The sequence below is a fragment of the Oncorhynchus mykiss genome, chromosome 7 (genome assembly GCF_013265735.2).
Source record: "Oncorhynchus mykiss isolate Arlee chromosome 7, USDA_OmykA_1.1, whole genome shotgun sequence".
NCBI classification, from domain to species: Eukaryota; Metazoa; Chordata; class Actinopteri; order Salmoniformes; family Salmonidae; genus Oncorhynchus; species Oncorhynchus mykiss.
In genome coordinates, this window is record NC_048571.1 from 87864725 (window position 1) to 87881758 (window position 17034).

The following is a 17034-nucleotide window of genomic DNA, read 5'->3' on the forward strand; positions in this document are numbered from 1 at the left end:
TAGGCACCAGCAGGCTCATAAGCATTCATTCAAACAGCACTTTCATGCGTTTTGTCAGCAGCTCTGCTGTTTTTGACTTCAAGCCTATCAACTCCCAAGATTAGGCTGGTGTAACGATGTGATGTGAAATGGCTAGCTAGTTAGCGGGGTGCGTGCTAATAGCGTTTCAAACGTCACTCGCTCTGAGACTTGGAGTAGTTGTTCCCCTTGCTCTTCATGGGTAACGCTGCTTCGAGTGTGGCTGTTGTCGATGTGTTCCTGGTTTAAGCCCAGGTAGGGGCGAGGAGAGGTACGGAAGCTATACTGTTACACTGGCAATACTAAAGTACCTATAAGAACATCCAATAGTCAAAGGTATATGAAATACAAATAGTATAGAGAGAAATAGTCCGAAAATACTATATTAATTACAACCTAAAACGTCTTACCTGGGAATATTGAAGACTCGTTAAAAGGAACCACCAGCTTTCATTTGTTCTCACGTTCTGAACAAGGAACTGAAACATTAGCTTTTTTACATGGCACATATTGCACTTTTACTTTCTTCTCCGACACTTTGTTTTTGTCTTATTTAAACCAAATTGAACACGTTTCATTATTTATTTGAGGCTAAATTGATTTTATTGATGTATTATATTAAGTTAAAATAAGTGTTCATTCAGTATTGTTGTAATTGTCATTATTACAAATAAATTTGAAAAAAAAAAGAACAAAAATAATAATAAAACATTGGCTGATTAATCGGTATCGGGTTTTTGTTGTCCTACAATAATCGGTATCGACGTTGAAAAATCATAATCGGTCGACCTCTAGTCATAACACCTCATATCAGTTACATTTAGGGAAAAGTATTGGAAATCAGCATACAAAAAAAAAAAATTGTATCTGTCCCTAATATTCAAATTTGAGAGGAGCAAAACGCATCTCCCGACACTTATGCCAGCACATTTGTACAATCAAAATTAACTAAATGTTTCATTTTATTTTCTAATGATCAATCACTCAGTGAACATGCCTGGGCCTGAATAAATAATAATAACAAGTAGACTGACTAAAACAACCATATGGCTTCAGCCAAGCAGACTGACTAAAACAACCATATGGCTTCAGCCAAGTAGACTGACTAAAACAACCATATGGCTTCAGCCAAGCAGACTGACTAAAACAACCATATGGCTTCAGCCAAGCAGACCGACTAAAACAACCATATGGCTTCAGCCAAGCAGACTGACTAAAACAACCATATGACCTCAGCCAAGCAGACTGACTAAAACAACCATATGGCTTCAGCCAAGCAGACTGACTAAAACAACCATATGGCCTCAGCCAAGTAGACTGACTAAAACAACCATATGGCTTCAGCCAAGCAGACTGACTAAAACAACCATATGGCTTCAGCCAAGCAGACTGACTAAAACAACCATATGGCTTCAGCCAAGCAGACTGACTAAAACAACCATATGGCTTCAGCCAAGCAGACTGACTAAAACAACCATATGGCTTCAGCCAAGCAGACCGACTAAAACAACCATATGGCTTCAGCCAAGCAGACCGACTAAAACAACCATATGGCTTCAGCCAAGCAGACCGACTAAAACAACCATATGGCTTCAGCCAAGCAGACCGACTAAAACAACCATATGGCTTCAGCCAAGCAGACCGACTAAAACAACCATATGGCTTCAGCCAAGCAGACCGACTAAAACAACCATATGGCTTCAGCCAAGCAGACCGACTAAAACAACCATATGACCTCAGCCAAGCAGACTGACTAAAACAACCATATGGCTTCAGCCAAGCAGACTGACTAAAACAACCATATGGCTTCAGCCAAGCAGACCGACTAAAACAACCATATGGCTTCAGCCAAGCAGACCGACTAAAACAACCATATGACCTCAGCCAAGCAGACTGACTAAAACAACCATATGGCTTCAGCCAAGTAGACTGACTAAAACAACCATATGGCTTCAGCCAAGTAGACTGACTAAAACAACCATATAGCTTCAGCCAAGCAGACTGACTAAAACAACCATATGGCTTCAGCCAAGTAGACTGACTAAAACAACCATATGGCCTCAGCCAAGTAGACTGACTAAACAACCATATGGCCTCAGCCAAGTAGACTGACTAAAACAACCATATGGCTTCAGCCAAGTAGACTGACTAAAACAACCATATGACCTCAGCCAAGTAGACTGACTAAAACAACCATATGGCTTCAGCCAAGTAGCCTGACTAAACAACCATATGGCTTCAGCCAATTAGACTGACTAAAACAACCATATGACCTCAGCCAAGCAGACTGACTAAAACAACCATATGGCTTCAGCCAAGTAGACTGACTAAAACAACCATATGGCTTCAGCCAAGTAGACTGACTAAAACAACCATATGACCTCAGCCAAGTAGACTGACTAAAACAACCATATGGCTTCAGCCAAGTAGACTGACTAAAACAACCATATGGCTTCAGCCAAGTAGACTGACTAAACAACCATATGGCCTCAGCCAAGTAGACTGACTAAAACAACCATATGACCTCAGCCAAGTAGACTGACTAAAACAACCATATGGCTTCAGCCAAGTAGACTGACTAAACAACCATATGACCTCAGCCAAGTAGACTGACTAAAACAACCATATGGCCTCAGCCAAGTAGACTGACTAAACAACCATATGACCTCAGCCAAGCAGACTGACTAAAACAACCATATGGCTTCAGCCAAGTAGACTGACTAAACAACCATATGACCTCAGCCAAGTAGACTGACTAAAACAACCATATGGCCTCAGCCAAGTAGACTGACTAAACAACCATATGGCTTCAGTCAAGTAGCAAAACCATCGAGAACACACACATAAACACAACAAGAAAACAAACACTTACCGTCAAAGTTGGCCAGCTTGTGCAACGACGAGCCCACTGCTTCTTTCAACTGTTTCACGGCTGTAGAGGGGAGAAATTGAGGTCAAAACGTGACGATGACTGAATGGGGCACCTGTTGAGTGAGAGAAGCATCCATCTCTAGACCTCGTCTCAGGATTAGCCTCTGGCTAGCTTCTGAGCGGCAGTAGTAAGTAGTTAGCTCATTTAAGAACAGCGAACCAAATAAAACGCTGTTCATCAACCAATCAGCAATAAGCTAAATTAATTTGGCATGCTGGAATTCTCTCAACACAGTACCACTCAAAGCAGTGTGATGTAAAAATGTACAGAACAGTACAAACGATCGGTGCAAAAACAACAGCTAGAGTCATCACTGGCAGGTAAACTACAGTACCCATCATGCAACAGAACAAGGAAGTTAAAACACCCAGACAGTCCAAGAGAGGAACCACACAGCAAGGCTAATATGAAGTTAAAAAGGTGGTGTTATCATGCAGAAAACCAAAGAGTGACGGTGAATGTCTCAAAAGAAGAGGAAAAACAAGTTATGCAATTATACGAAGAAGCAATATGCAAAGGAAGCCCTTCTAATAGCCTGCCCTGAGACACGGTACATTCTCCTATACCAGGAAGCCCTTCTAATAGCCTGCCCTGAGACACGGTACATACCCCTATACCAGGAAACCATTCTAATAGCCTGCCCTGAGACACGGTACATTCTCCTATACCAGGAAACCATTCTAATAGCCTGCCCTGAGACACGGTACATTCTCATATACCAGGAAACCATTCTAATAGCCTGCCCTGAGACACGGTACATACTCCTATACCAGGAAACCATTCTAATAGCCTGCCCTGAGACACGGTACATTCTCCTATACCAGGAAACCATTCTAACAGCCTGCCCTGAGACACGGTACATACTCCTATACCAGGAAGCCCTTCTAATAGCCTGCCCTGAGACACGGTACATTCTCCTATACCAGGAAACCATTCTAATAGCCTGCCCTGAGACACGGTACATACTCCTATACCAGGAAACCATTCTAATAGCCTGCCCTGAGACACGGTACATACTCCTATACCAGGAAACCATTCTAATAGCCTGCCCTGAGACATGGTACATTCTCCTATACCAGGAAACCATTCTAATAGCCTGCCCTGAGACACGGTACATTCTCCTATACCAGGAAACCATTCTAATAGCCTGCCCTGAGACACGGTACATTCTCCTATACCAGGAAACCATTCTAATAGCCTGCCCTGAGACACGGTACATTCTCCTATACCAGGAAACCATTCTAATAGCCTGCCCTGAGACACGGTACATTCTCCTATACCAGGAAACCATTCTAATAGCCTGCCCTGAGACACGGTACATTATTCTATACCAGGAAACCATTCTAATAGCCTGCTCTGAGTCACAGTACATGTGGCTAACCCTAAACTCTTAGCTCACAGCAGTTCCCTTGACAACAGAAAACTCTGGTTTCATCACGGGCAGCGTGGACGGCCAGCATTCTCCAAACCACAGTCAACTAAAGGCTTCAGTAGGACAGGAAATGGATGTCAGAAACTTCGTGGTACATGTATTCCTCCTCCGTTACACAGTAGCTCTGCAGTAAAGTTGCCCTCAGGTACAGATCTAGGATCAGCTTCCCCTTCACCCAATCCTAACCTTAAACTTTTGTGGGGAAAACACAAAACTGACCAAAGATCAGCATCTGGGGGGCAAATTCACCCTCAACCCCTGTGAATAATCATCCATAATCCTAAATATCCTGATGACACGACCCTGACAGTCTGACTACTGTCTGCACATTGGAGAAAGCATTTTAACAGATCAGATTTTACACTCGCACCTAGGTCTGGCTACACAACTGATTGGCAAACGTAGTGCAAATTGAGAAATGTGACTAAACTGAATAAAAAGAAAACTACACTATGAAACAAAGATAAATGACAAAGAATTATATTAAAAAGCTTTAGGTCACCTCAAATGAAAATTTGGGCAAAAAGGCAAACTCTGCTTCATCATTCGCTGAATCAGATGGCTCATTCATTCCAAAACCCACTGATATTGCCAACAAATTACATTATTTTTTTAACTGGCAAGATTAACAAACTTAGGCTAAACATGCCAGCAACAAACGCTGACACTACACATTCCAAGAATATCTGATCAAATTATGAAAGATTTTGATTTTGTAAAGTCAGTGTGGAAGAGGTGAGAAAATTATTGTTGTTCATCAACAATGACAAGCCACCGGGGTCTGACAACTTGGATGGAAAATTACTGAGGATAATAGTGGACAATATTACATCTCCTATTTGCCACATCTTCAATTTAAGCCTGCTAGAAAGTGTGTCCCCTCAGGCCCGGAGGGAAGCCGACAATGCATAGATAATAAACAGAGAGTAGCAGCGGGTGCAAATAGTCTGGGTGGCCATCTGATTAATTGTTCAGCAGTCTTACGACTTGGGGGTAGAAGCTATTAAGGAGCCTTTTGGAGTCCCCCAACTAGTACATACAGTGCATTGCGAAAGTATTCGGGCCCCCTTGAACTTTGCGACCTTTTGCCACATTTCAGGCTTCAAACATAAAGATATAAAACTATATTTTTTTGTGAAGAATCAACAACAAGTGGGACACAATCATAAAGTGGAACGACATTTATTGGATATTTCAAACTTTTTTAACAAATCAAAAACTGAAAAATTGGGCGTGCAAAATTATTCAGCCCCCTTAAGTTAATACTTTGTAGCGCCACCTTTTGCTGCGATTACAGCTGTAAGTCGCTTGGGGTATGTCTCTATCAGTTTTGCACATCGAGAGACTGACATTTTTTCCCATTCCTCCTTGCAAAACAGCTCGAGCTCAGTGAGGTCAGTGAGGTTGGTGTCTCCCAGGTGGCTTGTGGCAAACTTTAAACGACACTTTTTATGGATATCTTTAAGAAATGGCTTTCTTCTTGCCACTCTTCCATAAAGGCCAGATTTGTGCAATATACGACTGATTGTTGTCCTATGGACAGAGTCTCCCACCTCAGCTGTAGATCTCTGCAGTTCATCCAGAGTGATCATGGGCCTCTTGGCTGCATCTCTGATCAGTCTTCTTGTATGAGCTGAAAGTTTAGAGGGACGGCCAAGTCTTGGTAGATTCGCAGTGGTCTGATACTCCTTCCATTTCAATATTATCGCGTGCACAGTGCTCCTTGGGATGTTTAAAGCTTGGGAAATCTTTTTGTATCCAAATCCGGCTTTAAACTTCTTCACAACAGTATCTCGGACCTGCCTGGTGTGTTCCTTGTTCTTCATGATGCTCTCTGCGCTTTTAACGGACCTCTGAGACTATCACAGTGCAGGTGCATTTATACGGAGACTTGATTACACACAGGTGGATTGTATTTATCATCATTAGTCATTTAGGTCAACATTGGATCATTCAGAGATCCTCACTGAACTTCTGGAGAGAGTTTGCTGCACTGAAAGTAAAGGGGCTGAATAATTTTGCACGCCCAATTTTTCAGTTTATGATTTGTTAAAAAAGTTTGAAATATCCAATAAATGTCGTTCCACTTCATGATTGTGTCCCACTTGTTGTTGATTCTTCACCAAAAAATACAGTTTTATATCTTTATGTTTGAAGCCTGAAATGTGGCAAAAGGTCGCAAAGTTCAAGGGGGCAGAATACTTTTGCAATGCACTGTAGGTCCTGGACAGCAGGAAGCCCCAGTGATGTACTGGGCCGTACATACTACCCCTTTTAGCGCCTTGCGGTCGGAGGCCGAACAGTTGCCGTACCAGGCAGTGACACAAAATGTAAGGATGCTTTCGATGGTGCAGCTGTACGTTTTGAGGATCTGGGGACCCATGCCAAATCTTTTCAGTCTCCTGAGGGGGAATGGGTTTTGTCGTGGCCTCTTCACAACTGTCTTGCTGTGCTTGGACCATATTAGTTTGTTGGTGATTTGGACACCAAGGAACTTGAAGCTCTCAACCTGCTCCACTACAGCCCCGTCGATGAGAATGGGGGCGTGCTCGGTCCTCTTTTTCCTGTAGTCCACAATCATCTCCTTTGTCTTGATCACATTGAGGGAGAGGTTGTTGTCCTGGCACCACCAGGCCAGGTCTCTGACCTCCTCCCTATAGGCTGTCTCATTGTTGTCTGTGATCAGGCCTACCACTGTTGTGTCATCTGCAAACTTAATGATGGTGTTGGAGTCGTGCCTGGCTGTGCAGTCATGAGTGAACAGGGAGTACAGGAGGGGACTGAGCACACACCCCTGGGGAACACCGTGTTGAGGATCAGCGTGGCGGATGTGTTGTTACCTACCCTTACCACCTGGGGGCTGCCCATCAGGAAGTCCAGGATTCAGTTGCAGAGGGGGGTGTTTAGTCCCAGGATCCTTAGCTTCGTGATGAGCACTGAGGGCACTATGGTGTTGAACGCTGAGCTGTAGTCAATGAATAGCATTCTCACATAGGTGTTCCTTTTGTCCAGGTGGGAAAGGGCAGTGTGGAGTGCAATAGAGATGGCATCATCTGTGGATCTGTTGGGGCGGTATACAAATTTAAGTGGGTCTAGCGTCTCTGGGATAATGGTGTTGATGTGAGCCATCACCAGCCTTTCAAAGCACTTCATGGCTACAGATGTGAGTGCTACGGGTCGGTAGTTACTTAGGCAGGTTACCTTAGTGTTCTTGGGCATAGGGACTATGGTGGTCTGCTTGAAACATGTTGGTACGGCTGCTAGAATCCTGACTAGAACCAAAAAATTTGATCATATTACTCCAGTGCTAGCCTCTCTACACTGGCTTCCTGTCAAAGCAAGGGCTGATTTCAAGGTTTTACTGCTAACCTACAAAGCATTACATGGGCTTGCTCCTATCTATCTCTCTGATTTGGTCCTGCCGTACATACCTACACGTACGCTACGGTCACAAGACGCAGGCCTCCTAATTGTCCCTAGAATTTTTAAGCAAACAGCTGGAGGCAGGGCTTTCTCCTATAGAGCTCCATTTTTATGGAACGGTCTGCCTACCCATGTCAGAGACGCAAACTCGGTCTCAACCTTTAAGTCTCTACTGAAGACTCATCTCTTCAGTGGGTCATATGATTGAGTGTAGTCTGGCCCAGGAGTGGGAGGGTGAACGGAAAGGCTCTGGAGCAACGAACCACCCTTGCTGTCTCTGCCTGGCCGGTTCCCCTCTTTCCACTGGGATTCTCTGCCTCTAACCCTATTACAGGGGCTGAGTCACTGGCTTTACTGGGGATCTCTCATGCCGTCCCTGGAGGAGGTGCGTCAGCTGAGTGGGTTGAGTCACTGATGTGGTCATCCTGTCTGGGTTGGCGCCCCCCCCCCCCCTTAAGTTGTGCCGTGGCGGAGGTCTTTGTGGGCTATACTCAGCCTTGTCTCAGGATGGTAAGTTGGTGGTTGAAGATATCCCTCTAGTGGTGTGGGGGCTGTGCTTTGGCAAAGTGGGTGGGGTTATATCCTTCCTGTTTGGCCCTGTCCGGGGGTGTCCTCGGAGTGGGCCACAGTGTCTCCTGACCCCTCCTGTCTCAGCCTCCAGTATTTATGCTGCAGTAGTTTATGTGTCGGGGGGCTAGGGTCAGTTTGTTATATCTGGAGTACTTCTCCTGTCCTATTCGGTGTCCTGTGTGAATCTAAGTGTGCGTTCTCTAATTCTCTCCTTCTCTCTTTCTCTCTCTCGGAGGACTTGAGCCCTAGGACCATGCCCCAGGACTACCTGACATGATGACTCCTTGCTGTCCCCAGTCCACCTGGCTGTGCTGCTGCTCCAGTTTCAACTGTTCTGCCTTATTATTATTCGACCATGCTGATCATTTATGAACATTTGAACATCTTGGCCATGTTCTGTTATAATCTCCACCCGGCACAGCCAGAAGAGGACTGGCCATCCCACATATGCTCTCTCTAATTCTCTCTTTCTTTCTCTCTCTCAGAGGACCTGAGCCCTAGGACCATGCCCCAGGAATACCTGACATGATGACTCCTTGCTGTCCCCAGTCCACCTGACTGTGCTGCTGCTCCAGTTTCAACTATTCTGCCTTATTATTATTCGACCATGCTGGTCATTTATGAACATTTGAACATCTTGACCATGTTTTGTTATAATCTCCACCCGGCACAGCCAGAAGAGGACTGGCCACCCCACATAGCCTGGTTCCTCTCTAGGTTTCTTCCTAGGTTTTGGCCTTTCTAGGGAGTTTTTCCTAGCCACCGTGCTTCTTCACCTGCATTGCTTGCTGTTTGGGGTTTTAGGCTGGGTTTCTGTACAGCACTTTGAGATATCAGCTGATGTACGAAGGGCTATATAAAATAAATTTGATTGATTGATTGATGGTATTACAGACTGGGTAGAGAGGTTGAAAACGTCAGTGAAGACACTTGCCAGTTGGTCAGCACATGCTCGGAGTATGCAGCCTGGTAATCCATCTGGCCCTGCGGCCTTTTGAATGTTGACCTGTTAAAAAGGTCTTACTCACATCGTCTGCAGAGAGCATGATCACACAGTCGTCCGGAACAGCTGTTGCTCTCATGCATGTTTCAGTGTTAACTTGCCTCAAAGCGAGCATAGAAGTAATTTAGCTCATCTGGTAGGCTCGTGTCACTGGGCAGCTCTCAGCTGTGCTTCCCTTTGTAGTCTTTAATAGTTCGCAATACCTGTCCTGCAATGATGCCAATATCAAGTAGCCTAATGCCAAACCGAACTACTAACGGAACCAATAAGTCCAAGATGTTCTGATCAAAATCCATGTGGAATCGGGAACAAAACGATACCTTTCACTCCACCAGGTGTCAATCAATATCAGTCAAATGTATTTAGAAAGCCCTTCTCACATCAGCAGTAAGTCGACACAAGCTTTGTCTCAGTGTGTGGCAACTCAGACCTGCTGCCTAAGCAATACTGTTCATGTTACGGTATCCAGGGAGATCCCACTTCACTGCAAAGAGATGGACAGGTTCACTGGTACCTGAAGGCCTGGCGTGACGATAGCTGATTAGTGGTAGATCACAGAAAGGCCGTCTTGTTAGCGATAGAACACAGAGATGTGCAGACACCAGAAGGTGCTAGAGTTTAATCTGGCCTGGTTCCTCTGCCACTACAGACAGTGATGTCGTGAGCTCAACTCCACTGCTCTGCAACGTGCCAACGTAAACAGTAAAGTTACTGTAATGTACAGTTACATTAGGACAGTGAGTATAACATCCTATTCTTTCAAGAGAATACCAGTGCTGTTTACACAATAACACATTATAACCATTCCCTCTCAGTCTACATGGATGAATGTATAGTTAATTAACTTCCTGTTAGTTTGACCTACACAATAAAATATTAAATAGAATCCAACTTGTGAACAATTTTAAATGTAACACCAGTACTCCCTACAGAACAGTACTCCACCCTCAAGTTGACCTGATATAGGAAGAGCATCATTAGGAACCAGTTCATCACTCTCCTTCCAACACATTGTTGATTTAAACCACCCAGATTATCAGTGTTTTGTTAAGAGATGTAGCCAACAGGAAGAGAAGGCTGTGAAGAATACAGCAAGAGACATCCCAGGTAAATAACTAAAGCCATACTACCTTCCTGTTGGTTCAGGGCGATGTCAACGTCTACGTCATTGTCTCCTGGTGGATCTCCTAGCGGTATACAGACACGAAGCATCGCCTCAACAACCCCAAACAAGCTCAACTTACAGTAACCTGGCCGAGACCACAGTGTTTTACAGTAACCTGGCCTAGACCACAGTGTTTTACAGTAACCTGGCCGAGACTACAGTGTTTTACAGTAACCTGGCCGAGACCACAGTGTTTTACAGTAACCTGGCCTAGACCACAGTGTTTTACAGTAACCTGGCCTAGACCACAGTGTTTTACAGTAACCTGGCCTAGACCACAGTGTTTTACAGTAACCTGGCCTAGACCACAGTGTTTTACAGTAACCTGGCCTAGACCACAGTGTTTTACAGTAACCAGTAGCTAGAGACCATTCAGACAGAACAGATTAAAAGGTGAAAGACTGACGGACAGAACGAAGAAGACGAAGAATAACAAGCAACGGAAGGTAAGAAGCTCTGAGTCATGCCAGATTAGTAAGTAGAGGGGTTTACGTCCCATATGGAGCCCTATTCCCTACCAGGGCCCCGGTCAAATATAGTGCACTTGGTAGGGAATAGGGTTCCATAGGAGTGATGCAGGGTTAGAAGCAGAGCACTAACGTTAACAGACACGGTCGGCCTAACGGATCGTCACTCACCTAAACTGTTGTTGTCCTTTATGCTTTTCTCCTGAAGCTGTTCTAACCGAACTGGAAACAACAACAACAACGGATTGGAGAGGACATGGACTGGAGTGACCGAAGGTCAACTTAAATTGTTCTTTGAGGACATGGACTGGAGTGACTGAAGGTCAACTTAAATTTTCCTTTGAGGACAAGGACTGGAGTGACTGAAGGTCAACTTAAATTGTCCTTTGATGACAAGGACTGGAGTGACCGAAGGTCAACCTAAATTGTCCTTTGAGGACAAGGACTGGAAAGACCGAAGGTCAACTTAAATTGTCCTTTGAGGACAAGGACTGGAGTGACCGAAGGTCAACTTAAATTGTCCTTTGAGGACAAGGACTGGAGTGACCGAAGGTCAACTTAAATTGTCCTTTGAGGACAAGGACTGGAGTGACTGAAGGTCAACTTAAATTGTCCTTTGAGGACAAGGACTGGAGTGACTGAAGGTCAACTTAAATTGTCCTTTGAGGACAAGGACTGAAGTGACCGAAGATCAACTTAAATTGTCCTTTGAGGACATGGACTGGAGTGACCGAAGGTCAACTTAAATTGTTCTTTGAGGACATGGACTGGAGTGACCGAAGGTCAACTTAAATTGTTCTTTGAGGACATGGACTGGAGTGACCGAAGGTCAACTTAAATTGTCCTTTGAGGACATGGACTGGAGTGACCGAAGGTCAACTTAAATTGTTCTTTGAGGACATGGACTGGAGTGACCGAAGGTCAACTTACATTGTTGTTTGGGGACATGGATTGGAGTGACCGAAGGTCAACTTAAATAGTCTTGGGGGGGCCTCCCGGGTGGTACAGTGGTAGAGGTGGTCAGAAAGAGGTCAGAGGTGAGACAGGTCTTCCTGTGCAATAGGGTTAGCGTTAAGGCTAGAGTGACCAAATGTCAACTTAAATGATTTTATTCTATTTTATTGAGTACCATGCATGCAAGCCTAGGTCCCCAGTGTCCCCCACCGGGGTTGGGATCAACACTTCACCCCCGACAATGACAGTTCAGCAGCAGAGAAATACAGGTTCTGATTCATGATGTATGGATAAAACATGCACTCCAGAGGGCTTTGACCAAACATCCTAAATCTGGCCTGTTATGACACATGCCGCAAAGGTGTGTCTCTACGTTACTAACCTTGCAGGGCAGTGAGGCGTTCATTAGTGAAGTCGTTATCAGCCTGTAAGGCCTCGATACGGGCCTGTAGAGCCTGTTCCTTCTCCTCCAGCTCATCAATACAAAGCTGCAGTTCCTTCTTCTCCATCTGACCCCTCTGAGTCAACTCCTCCTGACGACCCTCTGCCAGCTACACAGGGGGACACACGCGCAGGGACACACACACACATAGGGACAAACACACATAGGGACGCACACACATAGGGACGCACAGGGAAAGGAGTGGGCATGTTAACGTGTGCAATGGAGAATCTGATGTGTGTGCTGGTGGTCAGACAATAGATAGAAATCTGATCTTAGTTAAAGCCTCTCCAACCTTTCTCCCCCCCAAAAAACCTGTCCAGCCCCCCTCTACAACCTGTACCCCCCTCAAAACCTGTCCACCCCCCCTCTCCAACCTGAACCCCCCCAAAACCTGTCCACCCCCCCCTCTCCAACCTGAACCCCCCCAAAACCTGTCCACCCCCCCTCTCCAACCTGAACCCCCCCAAAACCTGTCCACCCCCCCTCTACAACCTGTACCCCCCCAAAACCTGTCCACCCCCCCTCTACAACCTGTACCCCCCCAAAACCTGTCCACCCCCCATCTACAACCTGTACCCCCCCAAAACCTGTCCACCCCCCCTCTCCAACCTGAACCCCCCCAAAACCTGTCCACCCCCCCTCTACAACCTGTACCCCCCCAAAACCTGTCCACCCCCCCTCTACAACCTGTACCCCCCCAAAACCTGTCCACCCCCCATCTACAACCTGTACCCCCCCAAAACCTGTCCACCCCCCCTCTCCAACCTGAACCCCCCCCAAAATCTGTCCGCCCCCTGAAAAAAAAAAAAACTGTCCCCCCCCCCCTCCAACCAGTCTCCACCCCTCCAACCCCTCTCCAACCAGTCTCCACCCCTCCCCTCCAACCCCCCCCCCCCCTCTCCCCCACAACCTCCCCTCCAACCCCCCCCCCCCCACCACCAACCAGTCTCCTCCCCTTCAACCTGTACACCCCCCTTCTCCCCTCCAACATGTCCCCCCCTCACCAACCAGTCTCCTCCCCTCCAACATGTCCCCCCCTCACTAACCAGTCTCCTCCCCTCCAACATGTCCCCCCCTCACCAACCAGTCTCCTCCCCTCCAACATGTCCCCCCCTCACCAACCACTTCCACCTACAGTACCTTTATCTTGTCAGTGAGGTCCTTGATCTCGTTGATGGCCCCGTTGTATTTATTAGCCAGTTCTCTGAGCTCCTCCTGGTTCCTCTCGTTCATCTCCTTCAGATGAGTACACTCATCCTCCGTGTTACTCAGAGATCTCTGGAAGGACAACAGGTGAGATGGCAGCACGTTCATCCTCCACACACACACGTCACCCAGCCCCGGGGACTCACCTCGACCTCTGACCTCTTCCTGACCCCCCTCTACCTAGCCTTTACGCTAACCCTATTGCACAGGAAGACGCGTCTCACCTCGACCTCTGACAGCTTCCTGACCACCTCTATCTTCTCTTGTAGGACCTTCCTCAGGGACTCTTTGGCCGTGGTCTCATAGTTGTGTTTGTCTTCCTGCAGGGCTACCAGCTCGTTACGCATCCCATCCTCGGTTTGGTTCTTTAGAGGGGGGAGGGAAGAGAGAGAGAGACAGAGGTAAGCGAGAGAGGGGAGGGGCTGTCTAGTGCTTAGACTAACACACAGTCATAGGGTCATGAATTTTTCTGACCATGTAAAGTGACCATCAGTTCCCATGGTCAGAGGAAAGTACCGACCCAAATCCAGAAGAAGAAAACATGCATGTCTATTAGAATGTCAATAGATAAATACAGTGAACTACGAAGGTATTGGGACAGTGACACATCATGTTGTTGTTTTGGCTCTGAATTCCAGCACTTTGGATTTGACTATGAGGTCAAAGTGCAGACTGTCAGCTTTAATTTGAAGGTATTTTCATCCATATCGGGTGAACCGTTTAGAAATTACATCATTTTTGTGTACATAATCCGCCCCATTTTAGGGGACCAAAACTATTCGGGACACATTCACTTATATGTGTATTGAAGTAGTCAGAAGGTTGTATTTGGTGCCATGTTCATAGCACGCAAACATGGTGGATGCATTTGCTGTTTGTTTTGGTTGTGTTTCAGATTATGTCGTGACCAATAGAGACTAATGGTAAATACATTAGACACACATATTTGGCGTTCTTTATTTAACATGGCAAGTCAGTAAAGAACAAATTCTTCTTTACATTGACAGCCTACCCCGGCTGACGCTGGTCCAATTGCGCGCCGCTCTATGGGACTCCCAATCAGGGCAGGTTGTGATACAGCCTGGAATCAAACCAGGTTCTGTAGTGACGCCTCCTGCACTGAGATGCAGTGCCTTAGACCGCTGCACCACTCGGGAGCCCCCATATAGCATACCTCCCCAAAAATGCTAAACTTCCCTGTTATTATAATGGTGAGAGGTTAGCATGTCTTGGGGGTATGATATAAAATGCTAACCTCCCCTGTTATTATAATGGTGAGAGGTTAGCATGTCTTGGGGGTATGATATAAAATGCTAACCTCCCCTGTTATTGTAATGGTGAGAGGTTAGCTTGTCTTGGGGGTATGATATAAAATGCTAACCTCCCCTGTTATTGTAATGGTGAGAGGTTAGCATGTCTTGGGGGTATGATATAAAATGCTAACCTCCCCTGTTATTGTAATGGTGAGAGGTTAGCATGTCTTGTGGGTATGATATAAAATGCTAACCTCCCCTGTTATTGTAATGGTGAGAGGTTAGCATGTCTTGGGGGTATGATATAAAATGCTAACCTCCCCTGTTATTGTAATGGTAATACGGGACCAAATACTAAACTTTGTCCTACTTTAAAATGTTCTTTAAGAGTTGGGATTTATCATTTATATTTTCTTACTTTAGAGTAGGTATTTACACTGAACAAAGATATAAAATGCAACATGCAACAATTTACAGTTCATATGAGGAAATCAGTCAATTGAAATGTATTTATTAGGCCCTAAATCGATGGATTTCACATGACTGGGAATACAGATATGCATCTGTTGGTCACAGATCCCTTTAACAAAAAGGTAAGGAGTGTGGATCAGAACACCAGTCGGTATCTGATGTGATCAGAAAACCAGTCAGTATCTGATGTGATCAGAACACCAGTCAGTATCTGATGTGATCAGAACACCAGTCAGTATCTGATGTGATCAGAAAACCAGTCGGTATCTGATGTGATCAGAACACCAGTCGGTATCTGATGTGATCAGAACACCAGTCAGTATCTGATGTGATCAGAACACCAGTCAGTATCTGATGTGATCAGAACACCAGTCAGTATCTGATGTGATCAGAACACCAGTCAGTATCTGATGTGATCAGAACACCAGTCAGTATCTGATGTGATCAGAACACCAGTCGGTATCTGATGTGATCAGAACACCAGTCGGTATCTGATGTGATCAGAACACCAGTCGGTATCTGATGTGATCAGAACACCAGTCGGTATCTGATGTGATCAGAACACCAGTCAGTATCTGATGTGATCAGAACACCAGTCAGTATCTGATGTGATCAGAACACCAGTCAGTATCTGATGTGATCAGAACACCAGTCAGTATCTGATGTGATCAGAACACCAGTCAGTATCTGATGTGATCAGAACACCAGTCAGTATCTGATGTGATCAGAAAACCAGTCAGTATCTGATGTGATCAGAACACCAGTCAGTATCTGATGTGATCAGAACACCAGTCAGTATCTGATGTGATCAGAACACCAGTCGGTATCTGATGTGATCAGAACACCAGTCGGTATCTGATGTGATCAGAACACCAGTCGGTATCTGATGTGATCAGAACACCAGTCGGTATCTGATGTGATCAGAACACCAGTCGGTATCTGATGTGATCAGAACACCAGTCAGTATCTGATGTGATCAGAACACCAGTCAGTATCTGATGTGATCAGAACACCAGTCAGTATCTGATGTGATCAGAACACCAGTCAGTATCTGATGTGATCAGAACACCAGTCGGTATCTGATGTGATCAGAACACCAGTCGGTATCTGATGTGATCAGAACACCAGTCGGTATCTGATGTGATCAGAACACCAGTCGGTATCTGATGTGATCAGAACACCAGTCGGTATCTGATGTGATCAGAACACCAGTCGGTATCTGATGTGATCAGAACACCAGTCAGTATCTGATGTGATCAGAACACCAGTCAGTATCTGATGTGATCAGAACACCAGTCGGTATCTGATGTGATCAGAACACCAGTCAGTATCTGATGTGATCAGAACACCAGTCAGTATCTGATGTGATCAGAACACCAGTCAGTATCTGATGTGATCAGAACACCAGTCAGTATCTGATGTGATCAGAACACCAGTCAGTATCTGATGTGATCAGAACACCAGTCAGTATCTGATGTGATCAGAAAACCAGTCAGTATTTTGTCTCATGCAGTGTGACACATCTCCTTCACACAGAGTTAATCAGGCTGTTGGTTTTGGCCGGTGGAATGTTGTCCCACTCCTCTTCAATGGCTGTGCCAAGTTGCTGGATGTTGTCGGGAACTATAACACGTCGATCCAGAGCATCCCAAACGAATTGTAAAAAAATACAATAAAAAAAAAAATCGCTGAAGC

At 45.5% G+C, this 17034-nt stretch overlaps 1 protein-coding gene across 18 annotated transcripts in view; it reads right to left on the minus strand.

The window, feature by feature from the left end:
• Positions 1–17034, minus strand: part of slmapa (sarcolemma associated protein a) — a 136997-nt gene that overhangs the window by 47694 nt on the left and 72269 nt on the right. For 11 of the 18 annotated variants that reach the window (XM_036984308.1, XM_036984307.1, XM_036984312.1 and 8 more), the window contains 6 exons: positions 13840–13980; positions 13550–13687; positions 12347–12515; positions 11182–11232; positions 10509–10565; positions 2891–2950 (listed from right to left, as the gene is read on the minus strand). In XM_036984308.1, the coding sequence (XP_036840203.1) occupies positions 2891–2950; positions 10509–10565; positions 11182–11232; positions 12347–12515; positions 13550–13687; positions 13840–13980 (616 nt within the window). Of the gene's footprint in view, positions 1–2890; positions 2951–10508; positions 10566–11181; positions 11233–11940; positions 12322–12346; positions 12516–13549; positions 13688–13839; positions 13981–17034 lie in introns of those variants that run through there. The other 7 variants (XM_036984314.1, XM_036984316.1, XM_036984315.1 and 4 more) reach the window with 4 other exon arrangements.